Here is a 20590-nt window from a genome sequence, read left to right on the forward strand (position 1 = left end):
GAATCTAACAGGAAGTCCAACAACCAAGGAGTTAAAGAACAAATGTTCATCCAGATGGGGCTGGATGGGCGGAGATGGGACAGCCAGGGCAGAGAAGACATGCAGCAAAGCAGCAGCAGACAGGCTGTGCAGGCAAGGCTGTGGCTGGCAGACCAGGTGGTCCCACATTCCATATGGATAAACCAGAAGGAGCAACTGGGGAGCAAGACAAACTGAGTAATCCGGGGTTCCAGCATGAAAACCTCTGACTATAAAAACCTGTGGGGGTTGCTGTGATGAAAAAAACTTCCAATCTCACAAGAGAGTACATTGGAGGGCCTATGGAGTCCTAAAACATACACAAGCCCACCTACCCAAGAAATCAGCACCAGGGCAGCACCTGAAAGGGCACAATTTGCCTGTAGAAAGCAGGGGAAGTGACTGAAAGCCAGCAGAAAGCTGAGCAAGCAGCACTGTTCCCTATACAGGACCACAGCACAGTGAAGTGGCTTGTCCCGTTCTGGCGAGTAACTAAGGCTCTGCCCCTTACAACATCTGCCCCTAACAACATAACAGGTACACCAAGACAAAGAAATATAGCCCAAATGAAAGAACAGATTGAAACTCCAGAAAAAGAACTAAGCAATGAGTAGATATACCACCTATCAGATGCACAGTTCAAAACACTGGTAATCATGATGCTCACAGAAATGGTTGAGTAGAGTCACAAAATAAAGGAAGAAGTAAAGGCTATACAAAGTGAAATAAAGAAAAATAGACAGGGAACCAACAGTAAAAGGAAGAAAAATGGGACTCAAATCAATCGCTTGGACCAGAATGAAGAAATAAACATCCATCCAGGACAGAATGAAGAAACAAGAATTCAAAAAAATGAGGAGAGGCTAAGGGACAACTTTAAACATTCCAACATCCGAATTACAGGAGTACCAAAAGGGGAAGAGGAAGAACAACAAGTTCAAAACTTATTTGAAAATATAATGAAAGACAACTTCCCCAATCTGGAAAAGGAAATAAACTTCCAGGATATCCAGAAAGCTCAGAGAGTCCCAAAGAACTTGGACCCAAGGAAGCACACATCAAGGCACATCATAATTACATTACCCAGGATTAAAGATAAGGAGAAAATCTTAAAGCAGCAAGAGAAAAGGACAGTTACCCAGAAAGGAGTTCCCATAACCCTGTCAGCTTATTTCTCAAAAGAAACCTTGCAGGCAAGAAGGGGCTGGAAAGAAGTATTCCAAGTCCTGAAAGGTAAGGACCTACACCCAAGATTACTCTATCTAACAAAGCTATCATTTAGAATGAAAGGGAAAACAAAGCACTTCCCAGATAAGGTCAAGTTAAGGAGTTCATCAACACCAAGCCCTTAATATGTGAAGGCACTTATTTAAGAAAAAGATAAAAATATGAACAGTAAAATGACAATAAATTCACAACCATCTATAACCAAACCGAAAAAAAGGCATGAAAAGAAACTAAACAAACAACTAGAACAGGAACAGAATCATGGAAATAGAGATCCCACGAAGGGTTATCGGCAGGGAAGGGGAGAATGCAGGAAAAAGTACAGGGAATAAGAAGCATAATTGGTAGGTACAAAATAGAGAGGGGAAGTTAAGAATAGTCTAAGAAATAGAGAAGCCAAAGAATTTATATGTACGACCTATGGGCATGAACTAAGCAGGGGAAAATGCTGGAAGAAATGGGAGTTCCAGGCAGCAAGGGATAAGAGGAAAAAAATGGGAGAACTATAATAGCATAATCAATAAAATATACTTAAAAAAAGAAATTTATACTATGGTAGAAGAGACTTGTAAACATTCTACCTATAACGGACAAGATTAAATGAGTCTATAACAGAAATATTAAAATCTTCAGTGGCAAATTTATATAGCAGCATTATTCATTATAGCCCGAAACAGAAATAACCCCAAAATCCAGCAACTGGTAAGTGGGTAAACAAAATGTGGTATAACCATATAAAAAATACTCATCAACAATAAAAGAGGAGAATTCCGCCAAGATAGAGGCGTAGGTAGAAACACTTTGCTTCCTTGCACAACCAAATCTAAAAACAACAAAGTTTTAACAACAATAAACGCAACCAAACCACAGAAAATTGAACAATACGGAGTCCGAAAACAACAAAATGCTCAGCTAATCCTGTAAGAGGGGCAGAGCCAACAGCAGAGCGGGGTCGGGCAGGAAAGATCCACCAGACCGACCCGGCATGCGACCCAGGTGCGCCAGCAGCCGTGGGCGGATCCCAGGAGTGGAGAAGCAGGCAGACCCACTGAGGGAACAAGGCGGCGGACCCACTGAGGGAACAAGGCAGCGGACCCACTGAGGGCTGACCATGGTCACACATTCGAGCGCACATAAACCAGTGAAGGAGCTAGCAGTGAGACGGACCACCCAGGCCCCAGCAGCAGGAAGCAGCAGAGGGAACCGCCATTTGTCCCTCTCTGACCCCGCACCCACATACAGCATCACAAACCAGCGACCTGGGTGGCCCCACCCTGATGAGCACCTAAGGCTCCACTCATACCTAACAGGCACAAACAGATAAAAACATGGTTCAAGAACAACTCAGAGCCCCAGAGCCGATAAATCTAAAGGATGAAGAAACAGCCAAACTTTCAGATGCACAGTTCAAAACACTGGTGATCAGGATGCTCACAGAACTGGTTGATTTTAGTCACAAATTAGAAGAATATATGAAGGCTAAACTAATTGAAATGAATGGAAATGCACAGGAAACCAATAGTAATGGAAGGAAACTGGAACTCAAATCAAGAGTGGACCAGAAGGAGGAAAAAAATGACCAAACAGAAAAGGATGAAGAAACAAGAATTCAAAAAAATGAGGAATGGCTAAGGAACCTCCAGGACATCTTTAAACACTCCAACATCCGAATTATAGGGGTACCAGAAGGGGAAGAGGAACACCCATGAGTGGAAACCTTATTTGAACAAATAATAAAAGAGAACTTCCCCAATCTGGCAAAGGAAATAGATTTCCAGGAAATCCAGGAAGCTCAGAGAGTCCCAAAGAAGTTGGACCCAAGAAGAAACATACCAAGGCACATCATCATTACATTAGCCAAGATTAAAATGAAGGAGAGAATCCTAGAAGCAGCAAGAGATAAGGGGACAGTCCCCTACAAAGGAGTTCCCATCAGACTGTCAGCTGATTTCTCAAAAGAGACCTTACAGGCAAGAAGGGTCTGGAAAGGAAGTATTCCAAGTCATGAAAGGCAAGGACCTACAACCAAGATTGCTCTATCCAGCAAAGCTTTCATTTAGAATGGAAGGGCAGATAAAGTGCTTCTCAGATAAGATCAAATTCAAGGAGTTCATCATCACCAAGCCTTTATTATATGAAATGTTAAAGGGGCTTATCTAAGAAAAAGAAGATAAAAAAGATGAACAGTGAAAGAACAGCAAACTCACAGTTATTAACAACCACACCTAAAACAAAAGCAAATTAAGAGGACAGCTAGATCAGGAGTGAACCATAGAAATTAAGATCATGTGGAGGATTAGCAACAGGGGAGTGGGAGAAGGAGAAGGGAGAAGAAGGTACAGAAAATAAGTAGCATAGATAGTAGATAGAAAATAGATAAGGGAGAAGGTAAGAATAGTAGGGTAAATATAGAATCTAAAGAACTTGAGACATGTGTTCATGAACTAAAGGGGGGGAATGGTGGGGGAGGGGTGTGCAGGGTGGAGGGGAATGAAGGGGGGAATAGAACTGTAATGGCATAACCAATAAAATATATTTTAAAAATTTAAACAATAAAAAGAAATGAATTATTCAATATGTTCTAACACAGATGAACCTCAAAAGACATAACATTAAGTCAAAAAAGCCAGATGTGAAAGAAGTACCCAGAAAAAAATCAAGTGTATAGAAACAGAAAGCAAATAGGGCACAAAAATAACTCAGAAGGGTATAAAAATGTTCTAAAACTGAATTGCTGTGATAGCTGCATAACTACAAATTTACTATAATTCACTGAATTCTACAGTGACATTGTGTTAATTTTTGATATGTATAGGACACCTCAATAAAGCTGTTTTTTTAAAGTCTGATAAGTCTTTCCAAATTTATAAAGCAATGGGAACTCCTATTTACTAACAGTATTAGACTACATTGGTACAATAATTTTGGAAAACAGTTTGCTTGGTATTTTTACCTAGGAAGTTCACTATAAGTATGTACTCAGAAAACATCTTGTATCTTATGTCTCAATAACACATGTAAGATTGATTGCTCAAAGTAGAATACCAAAACATGATAGCAAACAATTTAAATATCCATCTATTTTTTTAAACATTTTATTTATTTTCAGAGAGGGGAAGAGAGGGAGAAAAAGAGGGAGAGAAACATCGATCAATACAGGCCCAGACTGGGATGGGAGCCTGCAACCCAGGCATGTGAAATGACTGGGAATTGAACTGATAACCTTTTGCTTTGCAGGATGACGTCCAACCAACTGAACCGCACTGTTCAGGGCTCAAACATTCAACTATTTACAGACTACCACCGAGAAGAGAAAAGCAAATGATATATAGCTGCTTGCATCAATTAAAAAAAAATCCTGACCATGAGTAAAAGGCAAAGTGAAGAATATATAGTATGATGGTATTTATGATAAGGTACAAAAAAGCAACTCTAACAATTTAAGGGCAACAACACACAAGTGCTGTTAAAAGCAAAGTAAGAAGGGGGAAAAAGTTCAGGTTCAAATTACAGGAAAGAGTACTAGTAAGGAACTTCAATGGTTTTAGAATAATGTACTGGGAAAAATCACAGCCTTAATTAAATATGAATCAGTTGGGGGAGAAGGAAATGAATTAATCACTCAACTCAGAAAATGAAGCAAATAAACCAAATAAATCAGAAAGATAAAAGGAAAAGAAAAAAAATAAAATAAGTCTAAAATCTGGCTTAGTTTTTTTAAAAAACTACTACCTAACTTAAATAAGAGTCAACTGAGGAAATACAACCATACAAAAATTAGAAACAGAAATACAAACACAATTTTATTAAAAAATTACTGTCCCCAATATATGCCAATAAATTTTTGAAACTGAATGAAATAAGTAAATTTCAAGGAAAAGTTTTAAAAAGTTTACTCCCCCCCAAAATTTAACCTATCAGTTTTCAAAGAAAAAAAATAGGCCCTGGCTGGTATAGCTCAGTGGACTGAGCCTGTGAACCAAAGGATTGCGATTCAGTTCCCAGTCAGGGCACATGCCTCGGTTGCGGACCAGTTCCCAGCAGGGGACGCACAAGTGGCAACCATACGTTGATATTTCTCTCCCTCTCTCCTTCCCTTCCCATCGCAAGATAAATCTTAAAAAAAAAAAAAAAAAAATAGAGACTATTATATTACCCCAAAACTCACACCTCCTCAAAAGAAAAACATGTTCAGACAGTTTCATAGAAGAATTCAACCAAATTTTAAAGACCATGCACTATGGAAGCACTGATTTGATAGTAAAAGAAAGGGGTGGATAAATAGGTAGAGGACAAAGGATTTTTAGAGCAGTGACAGTATTTTGTACAATACTGTAATCGTGGATACATGCCTTCATGCATCTCTCCAAACCCATAGACTATACAACACCAAGAATAAACCCTCAATGTAAACTGTGGTCCTGAAGTGATGAGGATGTGTAAACACAGATTTAACTGCAGCACGTACATCCCTCTGGTAAGGAGTGTTGGTAGTGAAGGAGGCTGTACAAAGACTGGGGTTGGGGCATACAAAATTTTCTATATTTTCTGCTCAATTTGACTGTGAACCCATAACTGCTCAAAAAATAAAGTCTGTTTTTGTTTTTTAAAAAAGGAAAAAGCAAAAGTAAAGGCCCAAAAAGTATATATATTAAGCCAAGTTTTATAGAAAATGGAAAAAAGCAGGAAAAATATTTGTTTATATAGGCTTACCAAAACTGAACAGATATATACAAATCTATTAGAAACCATTATTTTGTAAGATCAGAACTGAAGGAATGAAAAAACTTTTTAAATATTTTCTAATTTCTAAACTATGTGAATTATTAGAAATTTTTAAACCTAAACTTAGAGCTCCTTAATTAAATACTACACTCCTGAGAGCTATTATTATCTGAAAGGTCAAATTATAGAATTTTTCTGCTTCTGACTCATCTGCATTTTCTAAATTTCCACCTTAAAGATTTAATGCTTGTATGAGATGTTATTTCTCAAAAGTATACAAACCATATGCTTAATAACATCTAGAAACCTAACATTCAGTCAGTTTATACCTCAGTAAATCTGTATGTATTAATCCACATGCCTGTTATATACTACACACTATCCTAAGTACTAGAAGAACAACAGTGAACAGACAAAACTTTCTAATGGAACCCTGTAAGGGAAGGAGAGATAAACAAAACTTTATAGTTTACAGCAAGAAGGCATGTAACTAGGAGAGAGAAGTGTAGGAAAGGCAATAAAGATGTGAAAGGAAGTGGGGAACATTTTACAGGGCTTTGGAGGCCATAGTAAGGACCCTCTGTCACCCTGATGGGAACCAATGGGGACTTCTGAGCAGAGCAATGACCATCTGACTTGCATATGAACAGGATTACTGAGGCTACAGTAATCCTGTTCACATATTGAGAATAGACTTGAAGAGAGAGGGCAAAAAAGAAAAATCTGTGAAGAAGCCATTACAGTAATGCAGATGAAAGATGACGTGGCTTGAACCCAGGTAACAGAAACAGAAATTTCTAAAAAATGCTCAGTTTCTAAATTTATTTTTAAGGTTGAACTGTTCAAACTTGCCAATGGGCTAGATGTAAAGTATAAAGTGAATAATGAGAAATTCTCCCAGGTTTCTTGGCAACTCCATGCTAAACTGCTGGGAACTGCCCTACCTGGTTTCAGGAGCTGTAATGCCCCATGGCTAAGGCTGTCTGTGACCCTCAGACCATAAGCCACTAAGGAAACAAAGCTTATCTCCCTAGCAGGGGCACTGCCTCTGCTCCTTTTAGTTCACCCTGCCTGGCCCCCAATGCTTGATCAGTTAGCCAATGACTGGTAAGACTCCTCAAGGGATGACCTAAGACAGGTATGATCACAGGGCCCCCAGGGAAGGACTTGGGGGCTACAGAAAAGCCAAGGGGTGAGGTGGACCCTCACCCCTTGGCTTTGACACAGCCCGAGTCCTCATTCTGTGTGCAAGAAGTTGACTGCCTTACTTCCCCTGCATGACTTAAGCCTGAAACAATGCCAGTGGTAGGTGTAGCCCTGTGCTGGAAAGGGCGGGTTCCCCAGGGTAATCAGGCCTAAGAGATCAGGCCTGAGAAAGAATATGTAAAATCCTGTGAAACCTGCTTTGTTTAGAACCCTCTCAATTAGATGATAAGGGTCCAAGCAGGAAGTGAGTTTGCCCCCAAAGTTTTATGGCACTTTAATTATCTGACCCTGACTCAAAATAGGCCCTCAGAGTTCTTTGTATGTTATCTATTGTTTGATCCTTATTTCCTGATAATGATTAATGAGCTTTACCTGTAGGCACCGGAACCCAATAAAAGCCCATTGAGGAAAAGGCTCTTGGCCCTTCTCCTTTGAGAGATTGACCACCTTTCCTCCCCAAGCAGATCATGTCTTGGTAGACTTACTCTCATCTGTGGTGGTGGGGGGGTGGGGCCGGGGCGGCAGTTGGGCAAGGCGCTCTGTGGGAAGAGCCCCCCCCATGTCAAACCATCAAGCCATTAACTGAGATAAGCTAAGATTAAAGGGAACACAAGTTTGGGGAAACAGGGTGAAATCTGATGTCAAATACACAACTGGACATAGGAATCTGGAGTTCAAAACACTAATCTGTTGGCAATACAAAGCTGACAGTTGGCAGCATATTTCTCAAAAACAGAAATCAAAGCTAATACTACGGAACAACCAGTAGTTGTTAAGACAGAAAAAAAATATTGAGACTAAAGTTTGCCTGTCTAGAGCTCTGAAATATAGCATATCCTTGACATTTCTTAGAGAGCTAGCATGAGAATCACGAACTTCCCTACCCTCATCTCCCATAATCCCCCAGGTCAACAATACTGCCATAATAGAACATGTGCTTCAAGGATATTTACACAGAGAAGAGTTGTATCACTTCAAAAATTATTGAACATATCACGACTACTTGAAAACAAAGCCATGTTAAAATGCTGAATGTCCAGCTAAGTCCTCTCACCAGATATGTGAGCACATCATTCTCAGAGTTCGCACAATTCAAATCTGTGCCTTAGCAAATTATAATTTACTGCATCACAATAATTCAAGGCCAGTGAAGAGTCAAGGTGGCAAGGGATAAGTCCTTGATTTTCAGTGTCTATGATACGCAACCAAAATTCTTTCTTGAAAAAGAGAGCAGACAATAGAGGTACAAGCTAGGGCAAGTAACTTTTAGATAAATTTGTCCCTTCTCAGGCAGGAGATGTGATCAAGCCAAAATGGCAACCATCAATGAAACCTTTGTTTATATTCCGTATTGCAAAAGTTCTCCACCAAACTAGATATAATTTGCAATTACCAAGTATTGCATGAACAAGTTAAATAACATTTTTCAAAGTTATAGTCTAATAGTTATAGTAAGGTTTTTAAAAAGGCCAGACATCACTGTTCTTTTTTGGCCTCTCCATTTTTGGTCTCAAAGTCTAGCTGCAGTTTTATTAAGAAAAAGAAACCAGCAAGCCTAACCAAAAATTATAAAATCACTTACCAATTGGTCTGGATTAAGTTGCTCTCCATTTTTCAGGCGATCCTTGTAATCTTCCAATTTGAGCTACAAAAGAGAAACTTGTATCTATTAATAGACTGATATATGCCCTTAACTGAGTGGTGCTCAGTTGGAGGGCACCTTTGTCCCCAGGGAGATTGGGCAATGTCTAGAGATACTTTTGGTTGTCACAACTTGGGGGATGGCAGAAAGATACAGAGTGTTACTGGCATCTTGTGGGTAGAGATCAGGGATGTTGCTGAACATCCTAAAACACACAGGACAGCCACACACAACAAAGAATTATCCAGCAAAAAATGTCCACAGTTCTGAGACTGAGAAACCCTGCTTTAACCTCATGCTTAAACCATTAGTTACCTGTTGATTTATGCGGCATTAGTTGGGTAGGAAACCCCCTAATGAAAGTACAGAAATGTAAAAGATTTCTTTTCTAGCATTATAGTAGCCTCAAAATAAAGCTATTTTTATATTAAATTTGATATTTAGTAAACACAAACAATTGTCCCCACAAAAATGACATAAGCCACAATGTTTAGGCTCCTCTCATTTGACTTTACAGTTTTAAAATACTTTCCTAGAAGCCTGAAACAAAAGCTTTGGCACTATCAGGCAGGTATTCAAGGAGGCAGTATAATCAAGCCTGAGAGTGTAAGTACACGTGTACACATAGTTCCTCCACCTGGGAGAAGATGTTAATGAGTCTCCATCAATAGATCCTGCGCTGACTAGTTTCCCATTAGTGGCAGGGAATTTGTGCTGACCCAGGCACCCTCACCTATCACACTGTGATCAACTGTATGCATTCCAAAGATAGCTGGCAACAGCTAGGGCTACAGAGAAGCTACCAGTAACTGGCCCTTCTGCACTACCTCCCTGTGTATTTTTTTTTTAATTTTTTTAAAGAAACAGTCTTAATCAAACTCTTTAAAAAATCACTTCAAGTTCCTCCATTAAAAGCAACTTTCCTCATATTTAACTAGATCCTGGCATAAAAATATTTAGGAGTTCCTAGATCAGAGAGATAATGACTCACCTTATTATCACAAGCACAGAAAACCGTGACCCAACAAAGCAACATGCAGTACTGTTTCACAGGCCACATGACTCAGGAAATGATGATTTGGATCTTTACTGTAATGTGAGGCTGATTATAACCCCTGAGTCCCTCTACGAGGCTCTCTACAATGCTTTCACCTACCAATCTTAAAACAACACTAGCAACACAAAAATTGCTGCTAAAACATTTTCTGGCTCTACCATCATTAAAGCTTCCAATGACTGCAGTGTCTATACTGCAATATCAACTGCTGCAGACAGTCACAGGAAAATGAGCTAAAAAATCAGGCAATCTATGAAAAGACACATTAATACTACAGTCAAGGAATTAATATGACTTTAAGTAGCTGGCTTTTCAAGTATTTCAATAGTAGCATGCATAATTTTACTATATTTTTATTCACTTATGCTGACAAATCACACAGAAAATGCTTAATATATCCAATATTTGGCCTGCTTGTATGTTTTCAGCCAGCTAAGTCCCAAACTTAGTTAATTCTTTAGGAAGTAATCTATGAGCCCTTACTGAATGACAAAATGTCAGTTCCTTAACCCGTATTTAAAATGGTACATATACCTGGCTGGGAGGGGGAGGGGTGGGGGAAAATTACCTTCTTTTTCTCAATGTTTCTAATTTTGTGTTTAAGGCATATGAGTCCATTATCAATATAGGTCTCATATGCTTGAGAAGGACAGGAAACCGAACTGAGAGGAGACTGCAGGGGGTTCACGGCCTGCTGGCTTTCCCCATGCTGATTGTGGTTCACTTGGGGCTTGGCTGACTTCATATTCCCCTCTCTTTCCTCCTCTGAATGGCCTGAAGGTGACTGGCAACCAAAAGGAGAAGGCAGCTGCACCATCGAAACCGTGGATCCTGAAGGAGGAAAGGGAAAAAGTTAAGTATCAAAGTAAACTAAGACTAGAAGAGCGCATCCAGGCTTTAATTTCCCTGAAAAATCTAGACCAACTCCCTCAAAATTTCCAAAGAAGGGAGCTAAACGGTGCTTTAGACAGCCGGCTTCCACCTCACTGCCTGTAATACAATCAGTGCCAAGGACCAGCGCCTTTATGTAGGCAAAATCTACAACACAGACAACGTCTCCAGAAATTCAATTTTCCACATACGGAAAAAGAACTGCTGCTAATCAAGCAATGGCTTCTGAGCTCCTCTTCTCCTAACAGTAGTCTGCAGTCCGAATAATTTCTATGGTCAGGTGATGGCACAAAAAAAATCCCTACTGGGACCTTAAGGAAGCCATTTCAACCTCTTTACATTATCCCTCACCACCAGGCTCAACTCTAATTATTAACGTATTTTAAAATCCGAAACACAACTTTTTTAGAGCTCTCACCCACTACTGTTCAAGAAAAGTAGCTTCTTGAACAAGAATGCTAACTTCCCTTTGCTTGCTCTGGGGTCTACAAGGCAAGTCTGTCCCTACTGGACATTTGCAGCGAGCTACTCTCAAGCTGCTAGCGCCCCAAGCTAGTTTTCTGTTCTCTTTTAAACTAACCCATAATCACTCAGAGTCACCCAGCTCTGGGGGTCATCCTGGCGAGCCTGGCAGGCCCTGGTCAGTGGCCCTTGTACACCCTTCCTCCCCGCGCATCGGAGGTACCCATCCCATTCCTCTTAGGAGCATCCCCAAAGTAAGAGCACAACGGGCCCCATGCACATCAGCGCTAATCCCAAATCCCCGCAGGGGCCCGCGCGAGAAGCGCCTCCACCGAGCACCCCGCGTCCTCCCTCAGCCCTTCGGACGCCGAGGTATTGGCCGGGGCCACGTCTGCAGGTACCTCCACAGGGGAGGCGTACCTGGAAAACAGCACGGGCCACCTGCCTTGAGGAACCCGCCCCAAGGATGCCGAGCCTCCACCTCACCGCAGCGGCGACCGCCCAGCCCTGCCCACCCTCGCCAGGCCAGCCGCCTCCAAGAGCCGCCGCAGCCCGGCTTCACCTCCGAAGGCCGCCGAGGCCGCTGCGGCTGCGGCTGCCGCAGCCCGGGCCCTCCTTCGAACCCGGGAAGGAGCCAGGAGAGCCGCGGAGGTGGACGGGCGCCACCCCGCCCTTGTGTCCCCGCCCCGCCGGCGGCGCTTACAGCGCCCCGCGCGCTCCGCCGACTCAGCGCTCTCGCCTAGGCCAGCTCCTCACGCCGCGCATGGCTTATATAGGCGCGCTCCCCGCACGCGCACGCGCGCAGCCCCGCGCGGCCCGGCACCGCCCCTTTCCGGTGCTCCAGTCTTCGCCGCAGCCGCCCTCGGCCCGGGGGGCGTTTGTTCCAGGTCAAGCTGCGGCGGGATGTCGGTCGCGAAAGGGCGCGTTCTCCCCGCGGTTGCGCAGAGCGAGGGGCACCTGGCGGGGCCGGCGTGACGCAGAGAGTCGACCCGCCAAAGACCCCGAGACCCCGCAGGTCCTTACTGATTACAAACAGTAATAGTTCCCCGTGCGGCTTCGAACAGGTGATTTCGATCACTGAACAGGGCCGCGTGCCCTTTGTGGAATTGCCAGTTAAACCGAGCCTGAGCCTGTGGCGGTTTAGATGGGCATTCTTGAAATTCAGGGGTGCTTTTGCCCCCACCTTCTCACTCACCCCCAGTTATTCCATCCTTCACATTACCATGGGGAAAATCCAAATAAAGTCCAAAGAAAGGACTCAGCCTGTGAGAGCAGAATGCCCCAACATTGCCATAAAAATGGAGTGGGTGACTCCCGTTGGGGAGTAATGACTGCGTTTATTTAAGGCTGTTTTATTTGCTGCTTTGAAACAGGAATTCGTTGGCGTGCACAGAAGGAAAAAAACGGATTTTTAAAAAATCCTGGTAAAGGTGCATACAAGTAAAAAAAAAAAAACCCTGGAAATACGTATTTCAAAGGGAAGAGATGGTATTCCTCATACCAAACGAATAAGAGGGGGGGAAACAAAAAAAAAACAAAAACCCTCACCACCCAGCAATACTTCAACCTCAATGTGTCCAGCTGTTACACAAAACTATTTTAGGTTCTCAGAGGTTCTAAGACTAATAAAAATTACTTAGACTAGAAAGAGAACAGAGAAAACCCAGAAGTGTAATCAAGGAAACAAAGGTGTCCAACTTAAAAAGTGTTGGCTGAGCCCACACAAAAATCATCATGATTTTAACCGTTTTTGATACAGTATTTTTCAATTATTGTGTTCTTTTCAGTCCCTAGTAATATAATACACTTTAATGTTGCATTTTGGCTTTGCATCTCTGAATCCTATATGTGTTCTTGAGGGCCAGGCAAATATGAAACTGTTGATTTGTTTCACCGTTTATAAACCAAGAAAGAAGATACTGAAAATGAGTGGAGGAAGGCTATACCTTCATCCTTGGCAAAAAAAAAAAAAACAGAACAATGGACATAGCTAAAAAAAAAGTGAAGGACACTCTTTTGTGTCAATGAGTAGGTACGAAGTTACAGCACAGGTTATGCCTATTGAAGCCAGATTTAATACTGAATCTAAAGATGGTAGTTTAATCCTTTTAATTGCCTTCTGATTGACCAAGAAAAAAACTATCCCTCCAGTCACATAGATCTCGTCATAGGTCCTAAATATTCCACTAAATAGAGTAAGTCTGTATAAATATATACAGATTTATTTCCCAACATGCATTCAGAAAATGAATCAAAAAGAATGCAAAAGCAAAAAGTAAATTTCCAACACAATAAGATAGTCTGTATAAGCATAGTATAACATTTGTAAAAGATTGTACATCAGTAGATAATGTTGCAGCAATGTCTTCTGAAAAAAAAATTTTTAAGTGATTCAGAAAAAAAAAAAAGCATTCCTGCTAGAAAAGATCTTCGAAACCAATGAATCTGGCTCACTTTGAAAGCAAATTCACCCCCACCCCCACCCCCATTTTTATTTGTCAAGGGTTTTGTTTATTTTCTTTACCCAGCTCCCTGCTTTCTACAGCACTTTGATTTGTCCTGCCAACTGCGAGGCAGTACTTGTGGGTGGAAAGCCTCCAAGCTTTGCAAGGAATTACTATATTTAAAATGATGAAAGGTGTTTCAGGTCAATGTAGGAAGAATAAGGTCGCTCATTCAACAGATAGATATTTACTATTATGTATCAGTTACCTCTCAATAAAGCTGGGTGAGAAAATATTCATAGGGCACCAGCTATGTCTTGGGTGATAGGGATACAATGGTGAGTGAGACAAACAATTACCCTGTCTTCATGGAGCTGAGTAGGAATTCAGTAAAAGCTACAGGAATAAATAGCAAAAACAACCAGCTCAATAAAGTAGAAAAAATAAAAATACTAACAATTATAATGGGTGGCTTTATTTCTGTAAAAACAGAAAACTATACATCCCTTAGAAATGAGAGGGTTTTTAATATGCATTGTCTGGCAAACGTATGTTCCTGCAAAGATGGCTATGCTGTCATCACTTAAAATTGATGTAACTCCATGTTGCTGAAACTGGAAAGATTAATTCACCAAAAGACGTTGCAGCTAGTAGCAGCATATGAGTGGAGATATGAGGAATTATCTTAGATATTTTGTTACGAGAGGCAGAAATCTGCTTCGCAGTGGCTCTACAAGAATTTGTGGAGTGTTGCCACTCACAAAAAAAAAGAGAGAGAGAAAGAGAGAAGGGACCAAGAAAACTAACAAAAAAGCTGTGAAGGATAGAGATCCCCCAGGGAACAGTTAACAGAATAAAATTGTGTTAAAATACTGCACTTTCTTATAGTTTCAGATTCATGGGGTGTGTCTGTACATATTGAGGAGAGAAACTTACGAAAGTACAGGATCAAGCAATACAGACTTCAGATAGGAAAAAAGTTGCCATAATAGTTTAAAGCATTTTTAAGAGAATTCCTATAGTTTCAAGATTATTATTTTTGTGGGTTTGAATTTTTCATAAAATTATAGCCCTTATCACCAGTGGGTTTGTTTATACTGTTTTTCTCATATTGGAGTTAATGTATTAATAGTGCTTCACCATTAAGTCCCTTTGAAATACAAGTTCTTAGGAGAGAAATGATCAGTATAGAATATGTAAGTGTGACTGTGGTTAATAATATCAAGCCCATAAAAATACTGTTTCTGTCCAACATTGTGAAGTCTCAAGAGCTCAGGCTTCAGATCCACATACCACTGGGTTTGATTCTTACTTCTGCCCCTTACTAGTTGAGTGATTTAGGGCCAGTTACCTAAATTCTCTGGCCTTCAGCTTCTTCACCTATAAGACAGAGGCAGCAATACCTGCTTAACAATGTTGTTAAGGACTGCATTGCATTTGTTAAAAAACATGTCTCTGGATAATGGACCATGAAAACATGTCTTCCACAGATAGCCTGAGGAGAACTAAAGAATTTCAGTGCTGTGAAATCCCCTCATTCATTTTAAAAATAAGGAAAGTAAAGTTTCTGGACATTTAGGAGTTTTCTCAAGTGGTGTGCATTCCCAGCTAGTTCAGCCCTTTTCATTGCTGCTTCCATAGAGAGTAAAGTCCAGAAACCGGCAGTGATACTGGCAGAATTGAATCCAAAAACAATACACAATTCGGTGTTACTGCATCTTCAAAGGAATTCATCCAATGAGACATCTTAAAATAGTCATATCTTTTGGTCCCATAGTGCTTGTATTAGGAATCTTCTCTATGGAAATAAGATATTCGGACAATTTATTTATAAAAATGCTAAACACGATTTTTGTTAAGTGGTGAAAAGTTGTAAACAACAAGACATAGCTAAATAAGGTAACTAATCCACAATTATAAGTCAGCTAGCACAAATAATCTTTTTAAAGAATATTCAGTGGCATGATAGTATATGAAGTAAAAAAAAAAAGGTAGGATAACAGCATGATATAATGCATTATCTAGGATAATTGTGATTTTGTAAAAATTTAATCTTAATTATGTACAGAAAAGTCTAGAAGTTATTTCCCTCCTTATTTTTATAATCTATTTTTATTTTAGATATCAAATGAAACATGAAAGCTACTCTCTCCAGAGATAGCCACCCTTAATTTTTTGCTTGCATCCCTCCAGAATTATTTCCAAGCAAATATCTACATAATTGTTTATAAAAATGGGAATGTACTAAACATTTTGTAATTCTTCTATTTTTACTTAAACTATAGTAAGGGTCTTTCTATTAAAACAAATTTTAACTCTGAATTAGCTTTGGGAGGTGGAATTTTATACCAGTTTAATTATCTTCTTTTTTTTTTAATCTTATTTATTGATTTTTAGAGAGAGGGGAAGGGAGGGAGGCAGAGAGGGAGAGAAACATCAAGGTGGGAGAGAAACATTGATCAGTCACCTCTTGCATGCGCCCAAACCTGGGACCAGTTCCACAACCCAGGCATATGCCCTGACTGGGAATCGAACTGGCAACATTTTGCTTTGTGGGACGATATCCAACCAACTGAGCTACACTGGTCAGTGCTTAATTATCTTCTTTTTACTTACCTGTGAACAAGTTAGGAATTATACAAATAATAAATCATGATTTTAAGTGATACCTCATTATTAAACAGAAATGTTAATTGTCCAAAAGGAAACCACAACAATAATATATAACAGTAAAAATGTAAATAAATCCTAGCCTGCATAATTTTTTTCTCCCATGTAAGGACAAGGATCCTAAGTAAAAACATTTTTTAAATTACCTTTAAAGGAAAGCCTCAAATAGTACATTATCTTGTCATTTGAGAAAACATAATACTTTTTATCCACCATCGCTTTGTTACCCCCAATTTCTCACATTAATTATTCATTTACTTCTAACAAGCAATACATCTTAAAAGAGTTCTATTTATTACCTGTGACATCAAGAGCATAGTCACAAAAGAAGAAAATAGATAAGTTGGACTTCAAAATTGAAAACTTTTGGCGTTTCAAAGGATACCATCAATACAGAGAGGTACTAGGTTCACTGGAATGGTCACTTGGTAAGTCAAGTAATGTCCAATCACTGGGATTCACACCTGAAACCAATGTAACATTGTATATCAACTGCAATTGAAAAATAGAAATTATTCTTAAATAAAATAAAATGATACTATAAAATGAAAAGGCAATTGACAAAATTAGAAGAAAATATTTACAAATCTCAGTCTGATAATGTACTTTTATCATCAATAATGTATATTACAATAGTGTTATATACAGTATGTTATGAAACTTTATATTGAATATATAAAGAACTCTTACAACTAACTAATAAAAGACAAACCAATTTAAAAATGGATGTAGAATTTGATTAGACATTTCTCCAAAGAGAATATGCAAATAGCTAATAAGTACATGAAAAAGTGTTCAACATCGCTAGTCATCAGGGGAATACAAATCAAAACACAGTGAGATAGCATCCCATCCCTACTGAGATGGCCACAATAGAAAAGACAGATAATAACGAATGTTGATGAGGATGTTGATAAATCGGTTGGGGCTCTCATACACTGCCAGCATGAATGGAAAATGATGTAGCCACTTTGGAAAACAGTCTGGCAGTTCCCCAAACAGTTAACATACAGTTTCCATATGACCCAGCAATTCCAATTATATACAGTTAGGTATATACTCAGGAAAAATGGAAACCCGAACACAAATTTTCATAGCAGCATTATTCAATTAACCAAAAAAAGAGAGACAATCCAAACATCCATCAACCATTGAATTAATAACATAAAATATGTTGCATAACCATAAAGAGGAATGAAGTACTGATAAAATCATGGATGAAATTTGAAAACATTATAATACATTAAAGACAGCCAGATACAAAAGGCCATACACATACTGTATTATCCCATTTGTATGAAATGTCCAGAATAGGCAAATCTATAGAGGCAGAAAGTAGACCAGTCGTTGGGGAAAGTTTTAAGGAGAAACTCAGAGAGGCTGCTAATGTGCACAGGGTTCCTTCATGGGGTGATGCAGAGACTCTAAAACTGACAGTGGCGGGAGTTGCATGATTCTGTGAATATACTAAAAAAACATTGAATTGTACACTTTACATGGGCAGATTGTATGGTGTTAGGGGATTATTTGTATCTACCAAAAACATATGTTGGAATCCTAACTCCTAGTACCTGTCGATGTAACCTTATTTGAAAATATAGCCTCTGCAGATTAAACTGTGGTTCTCCTGGGTGGGGGTGAACCCTGAATCCAATGGCTGGTGTTCTCATAAGAAGACAGATCTGAAGCTAGAGAAGAAATGGGAAACAAGGCCATGTGAATACAGAGAGATTGAAACCACGGGGCTACAAACGAAGAACACCGAGGATTATTGACAGCCACTGGAAATTAGGAAGAAGCAAGAAGTGTTCTTCCTCAGAGTTTGGAGGGAGCATGGCTCCTCTAACACCTATTTCAGATTTCGAGTTTCCAGAACTGCAAGAAAATAAATTGTTGTTTAAGTCATCTAGTTTGTGTTAATGTTATGGCAGCCCTGAGAAACTAGAACATATGGTATGTATTATATTAGAATATATTGTATTTATATTATATTGTATTAGAATTATATTCTAATGAAGCTGTGACTGCACAGATTTCTCCTTGGGGAACGTCAATTTGTATTTTCTGCACATGTAACTGTCTTAGCTGCTGATGCAGACACCAGCCCACAGTGTCCGTGGCATTGTGGATGAAATGAGACAGATTCACACGGACTACTGAGTCTTGTAGAGACAAAAGGACAGCATAGCCACTCTCTCCAGGGGAGAGTGGCCCAACCCTTGCCGTGACGAGCTTTTATTGGGTTCAATTTGCACAGGAATACAGGGTGTATGTAAAGCTCATCAATCATTGTTAGGCAGTAAGGATCAAATAATAAAAAACATTCAAAGAACTCTGAGGGCTTATTCTGAGTCAGGGTCAGATAGCTAAAGGGCCATAAAGCTTTGGGGAAACAAACTCATTTCTTGCTGGGACCCTTATCAGAAAACTGAGGACATTCTTAGCAAAGCACGTTTCACAGGATTTTGTGCATTTTTTCGTAGGCCTGATCGCCCCTGGGAACCCGCCCTTTCCAGCACAGGGCCTCACCCACCTCCAGCATTGTTTCAGGCTTATGGCAGGCAGGGGAAGTAAGGCAGCCAAGAGATTAGGAGAGTTCTCACAGACAGAATGAGGACTCAGGCTGTCAAAGCTGAGGGGTGAGTGTCCATCACCCCCTTTTTCTATAGCTCCCCAAGTCCTTCCCTGAGGGCTTCTTCTCTACCGTGCCTGTCCCTCCTTTGAGGACTCTTACCTGTCACTGGCTAACCAGTCATCTGCCCGAGGCCAAACAGGGTGAGGTGAAAGAAGGCAGAGTCACAGGAAAGATAAGCTTTGTCTCCTTAGTGGCTTATGGTCCCAAGGTCTTTCTACACAGCCTTAGCCACAGGGGGTTACAGTTCCTGAAACCAGGCAGGGCGGTTCCCAACAAGACGGCAGGCAGTATTATTCAGTGGTTTCTGCATCTTTTATTCTTTTATCTTAGAAATGCTTCTCCCACCTGTGTCTAATTATGTATCCTGGCCACAGAAGCAATCTCCTTCTCTGTACTTCTTACTGCATCTATTTTTTTTTTTTAAAGATTTAATTTTCAGAGGCGGCGGAAGGGAGGGAGACAGAAAGGGAGAGAAACATCAATGTCAGAGAGAAACAAACATCAGTTGGCTGCTTTTAGCCTGCTCCCACCCAGGGACCTGGCCCACAGCCCGGGCATGTGCCCTGACTGGGAATCAAACCAGCGACCTTTTGGTTCGCAGGCCAGCACTCAGTCCACCAAGCCACAAGAGCCAAGGCTTACTTCACTTACTTTCTCACTTATTATGTACTTGGATTTTCTGGGAAAACAGACTAATATACCTTGCATTCTTCTACACACAGAAATTTCCCTCAAGTAATGTTTATTATTCAAAATTAGATACTGTTTCATTTGTACCCACAAGATTTTAATTATAAAGGTGACTGACATCAAGAAGAGGGCAATGCCATTGAAGGAAAATTTTTTATTACAAGTCCAAGAAGAGGGAGGAGACAAAAGCAGGAGCTAGGGGAAGGCATAGGCCAGAGCCTTAATTGCAGTTTCTGCAGGAAAGGCAAGACAGGATAAAGTAAACAGTTTAGAATTGGCTAGTTTGAATCATTTCTGTGGGCTTGGGACTCTGGGGGTGGTCTCTAGTTGCTGTGAGGTGATTTAAGGCAGTGGAAATACTGGCTTGGTGTTTGAGAGTTAGATAAGAAAGTGTGTGAGTTACAGACAAGCTGATGTGCGAGACAGAAGTAAACCTTTTGACATGATTAATGAATACCAACTAGACATACGGAATCTAAGAGAACTCAGAGCAGACAGCCTGTTAGTTTTTACCTTCAGACTGAGCACTCTGTCACTCAGGTACATTGGCTGGAAGGTTAATGGCTAAATAATATTTCCTGATTGTTTGAAGCCTCAGCCCTAAGAACTAATTTTTTTTCCTACTTTATCCAGCCATTCTCTCACCCTTTTTAGACTCTGAAACCCTGCATTCCAGCGGCCAGTCTAGGCCAACAGATCTGATCACGTCACCCCTCTACCATCAAGGCAAGACCAAAGCAAAATTTTGGTACCTTCCTACTGCCCTCAAGGTGACCTACACTAGGAATCTTACTGTCATTCTTAACTCCCTCACCTTTCCCTCTCCTTACACAGGCATCTGGTGGCTTCTGAGTTTTCACTCAACTTTTCTCTCCAATTAGCCTCCACATCTCGTGGGTCTTCATCAGTATTAGGCTTAGGTT

At 40.4% G+C, this 20590-nt stretch overlaps 1 protein-coding gene across 8 annotated transcripts in view; it reads right to left on the minus strand.

Moving 5' to 3' along the window:
- CAPRIN2 (caprin family member 2) overlaps window positions 1–11988 on the minus strand; it is a 43633-nt gene extending 31645 nt beyond the window's left edge. For 4 of the 8 annotated variants that reach the window (XM_037139766.2, XM_037139765.2, XM_037139771.2 and 1 more), the window contains exons 1-3: window positions 11791–11970; window positions 10444–10706; window positions 8759–8821 (exon numbers count right to left, since the gene is read on the minus strand). In XM_037139766.2, coding sequence (XP_036995661.2) covers window positions 8759–8821; window positions 10444–10692 — 312 coding nt within the window. In that variant the 5' untranslated portion in view covers window positions 10693–10706; window positions 11791–11970. Of the gene's footprint in view, window positions 1–8758; window positions 8822–10443; window positions 10707–11648; window positions 11764–11790 lie in introns of those variants that run through there. The other 4 variants (XM_053662179.1, XM_053662178.1, XM_037139762.2 and 1 more) reach the window with 3 other exon arrangements.
- Between the last annotated feature and the right edge of the window lie 8602 nt (window positions 11989–20590).

Source organism: Artibeus jamaicensis, unplaced genomic scaffold (assembly GCF_021234435.1).
Source record: "Artibeus jamaicensis isolate MK-2021 breed Jamaican fruit bat unplaced genomic scaffold, CSHL_Jam_final contig_233, whole genome shotgun sequence".
In the NCBI taxonomy this organism is placed as follows: Eukaryota; Metazoa; Chordata; class Mammalia; order Chiroptera; family Phyllostomidae; genus Artibeus; species Artibeus jamaicensis.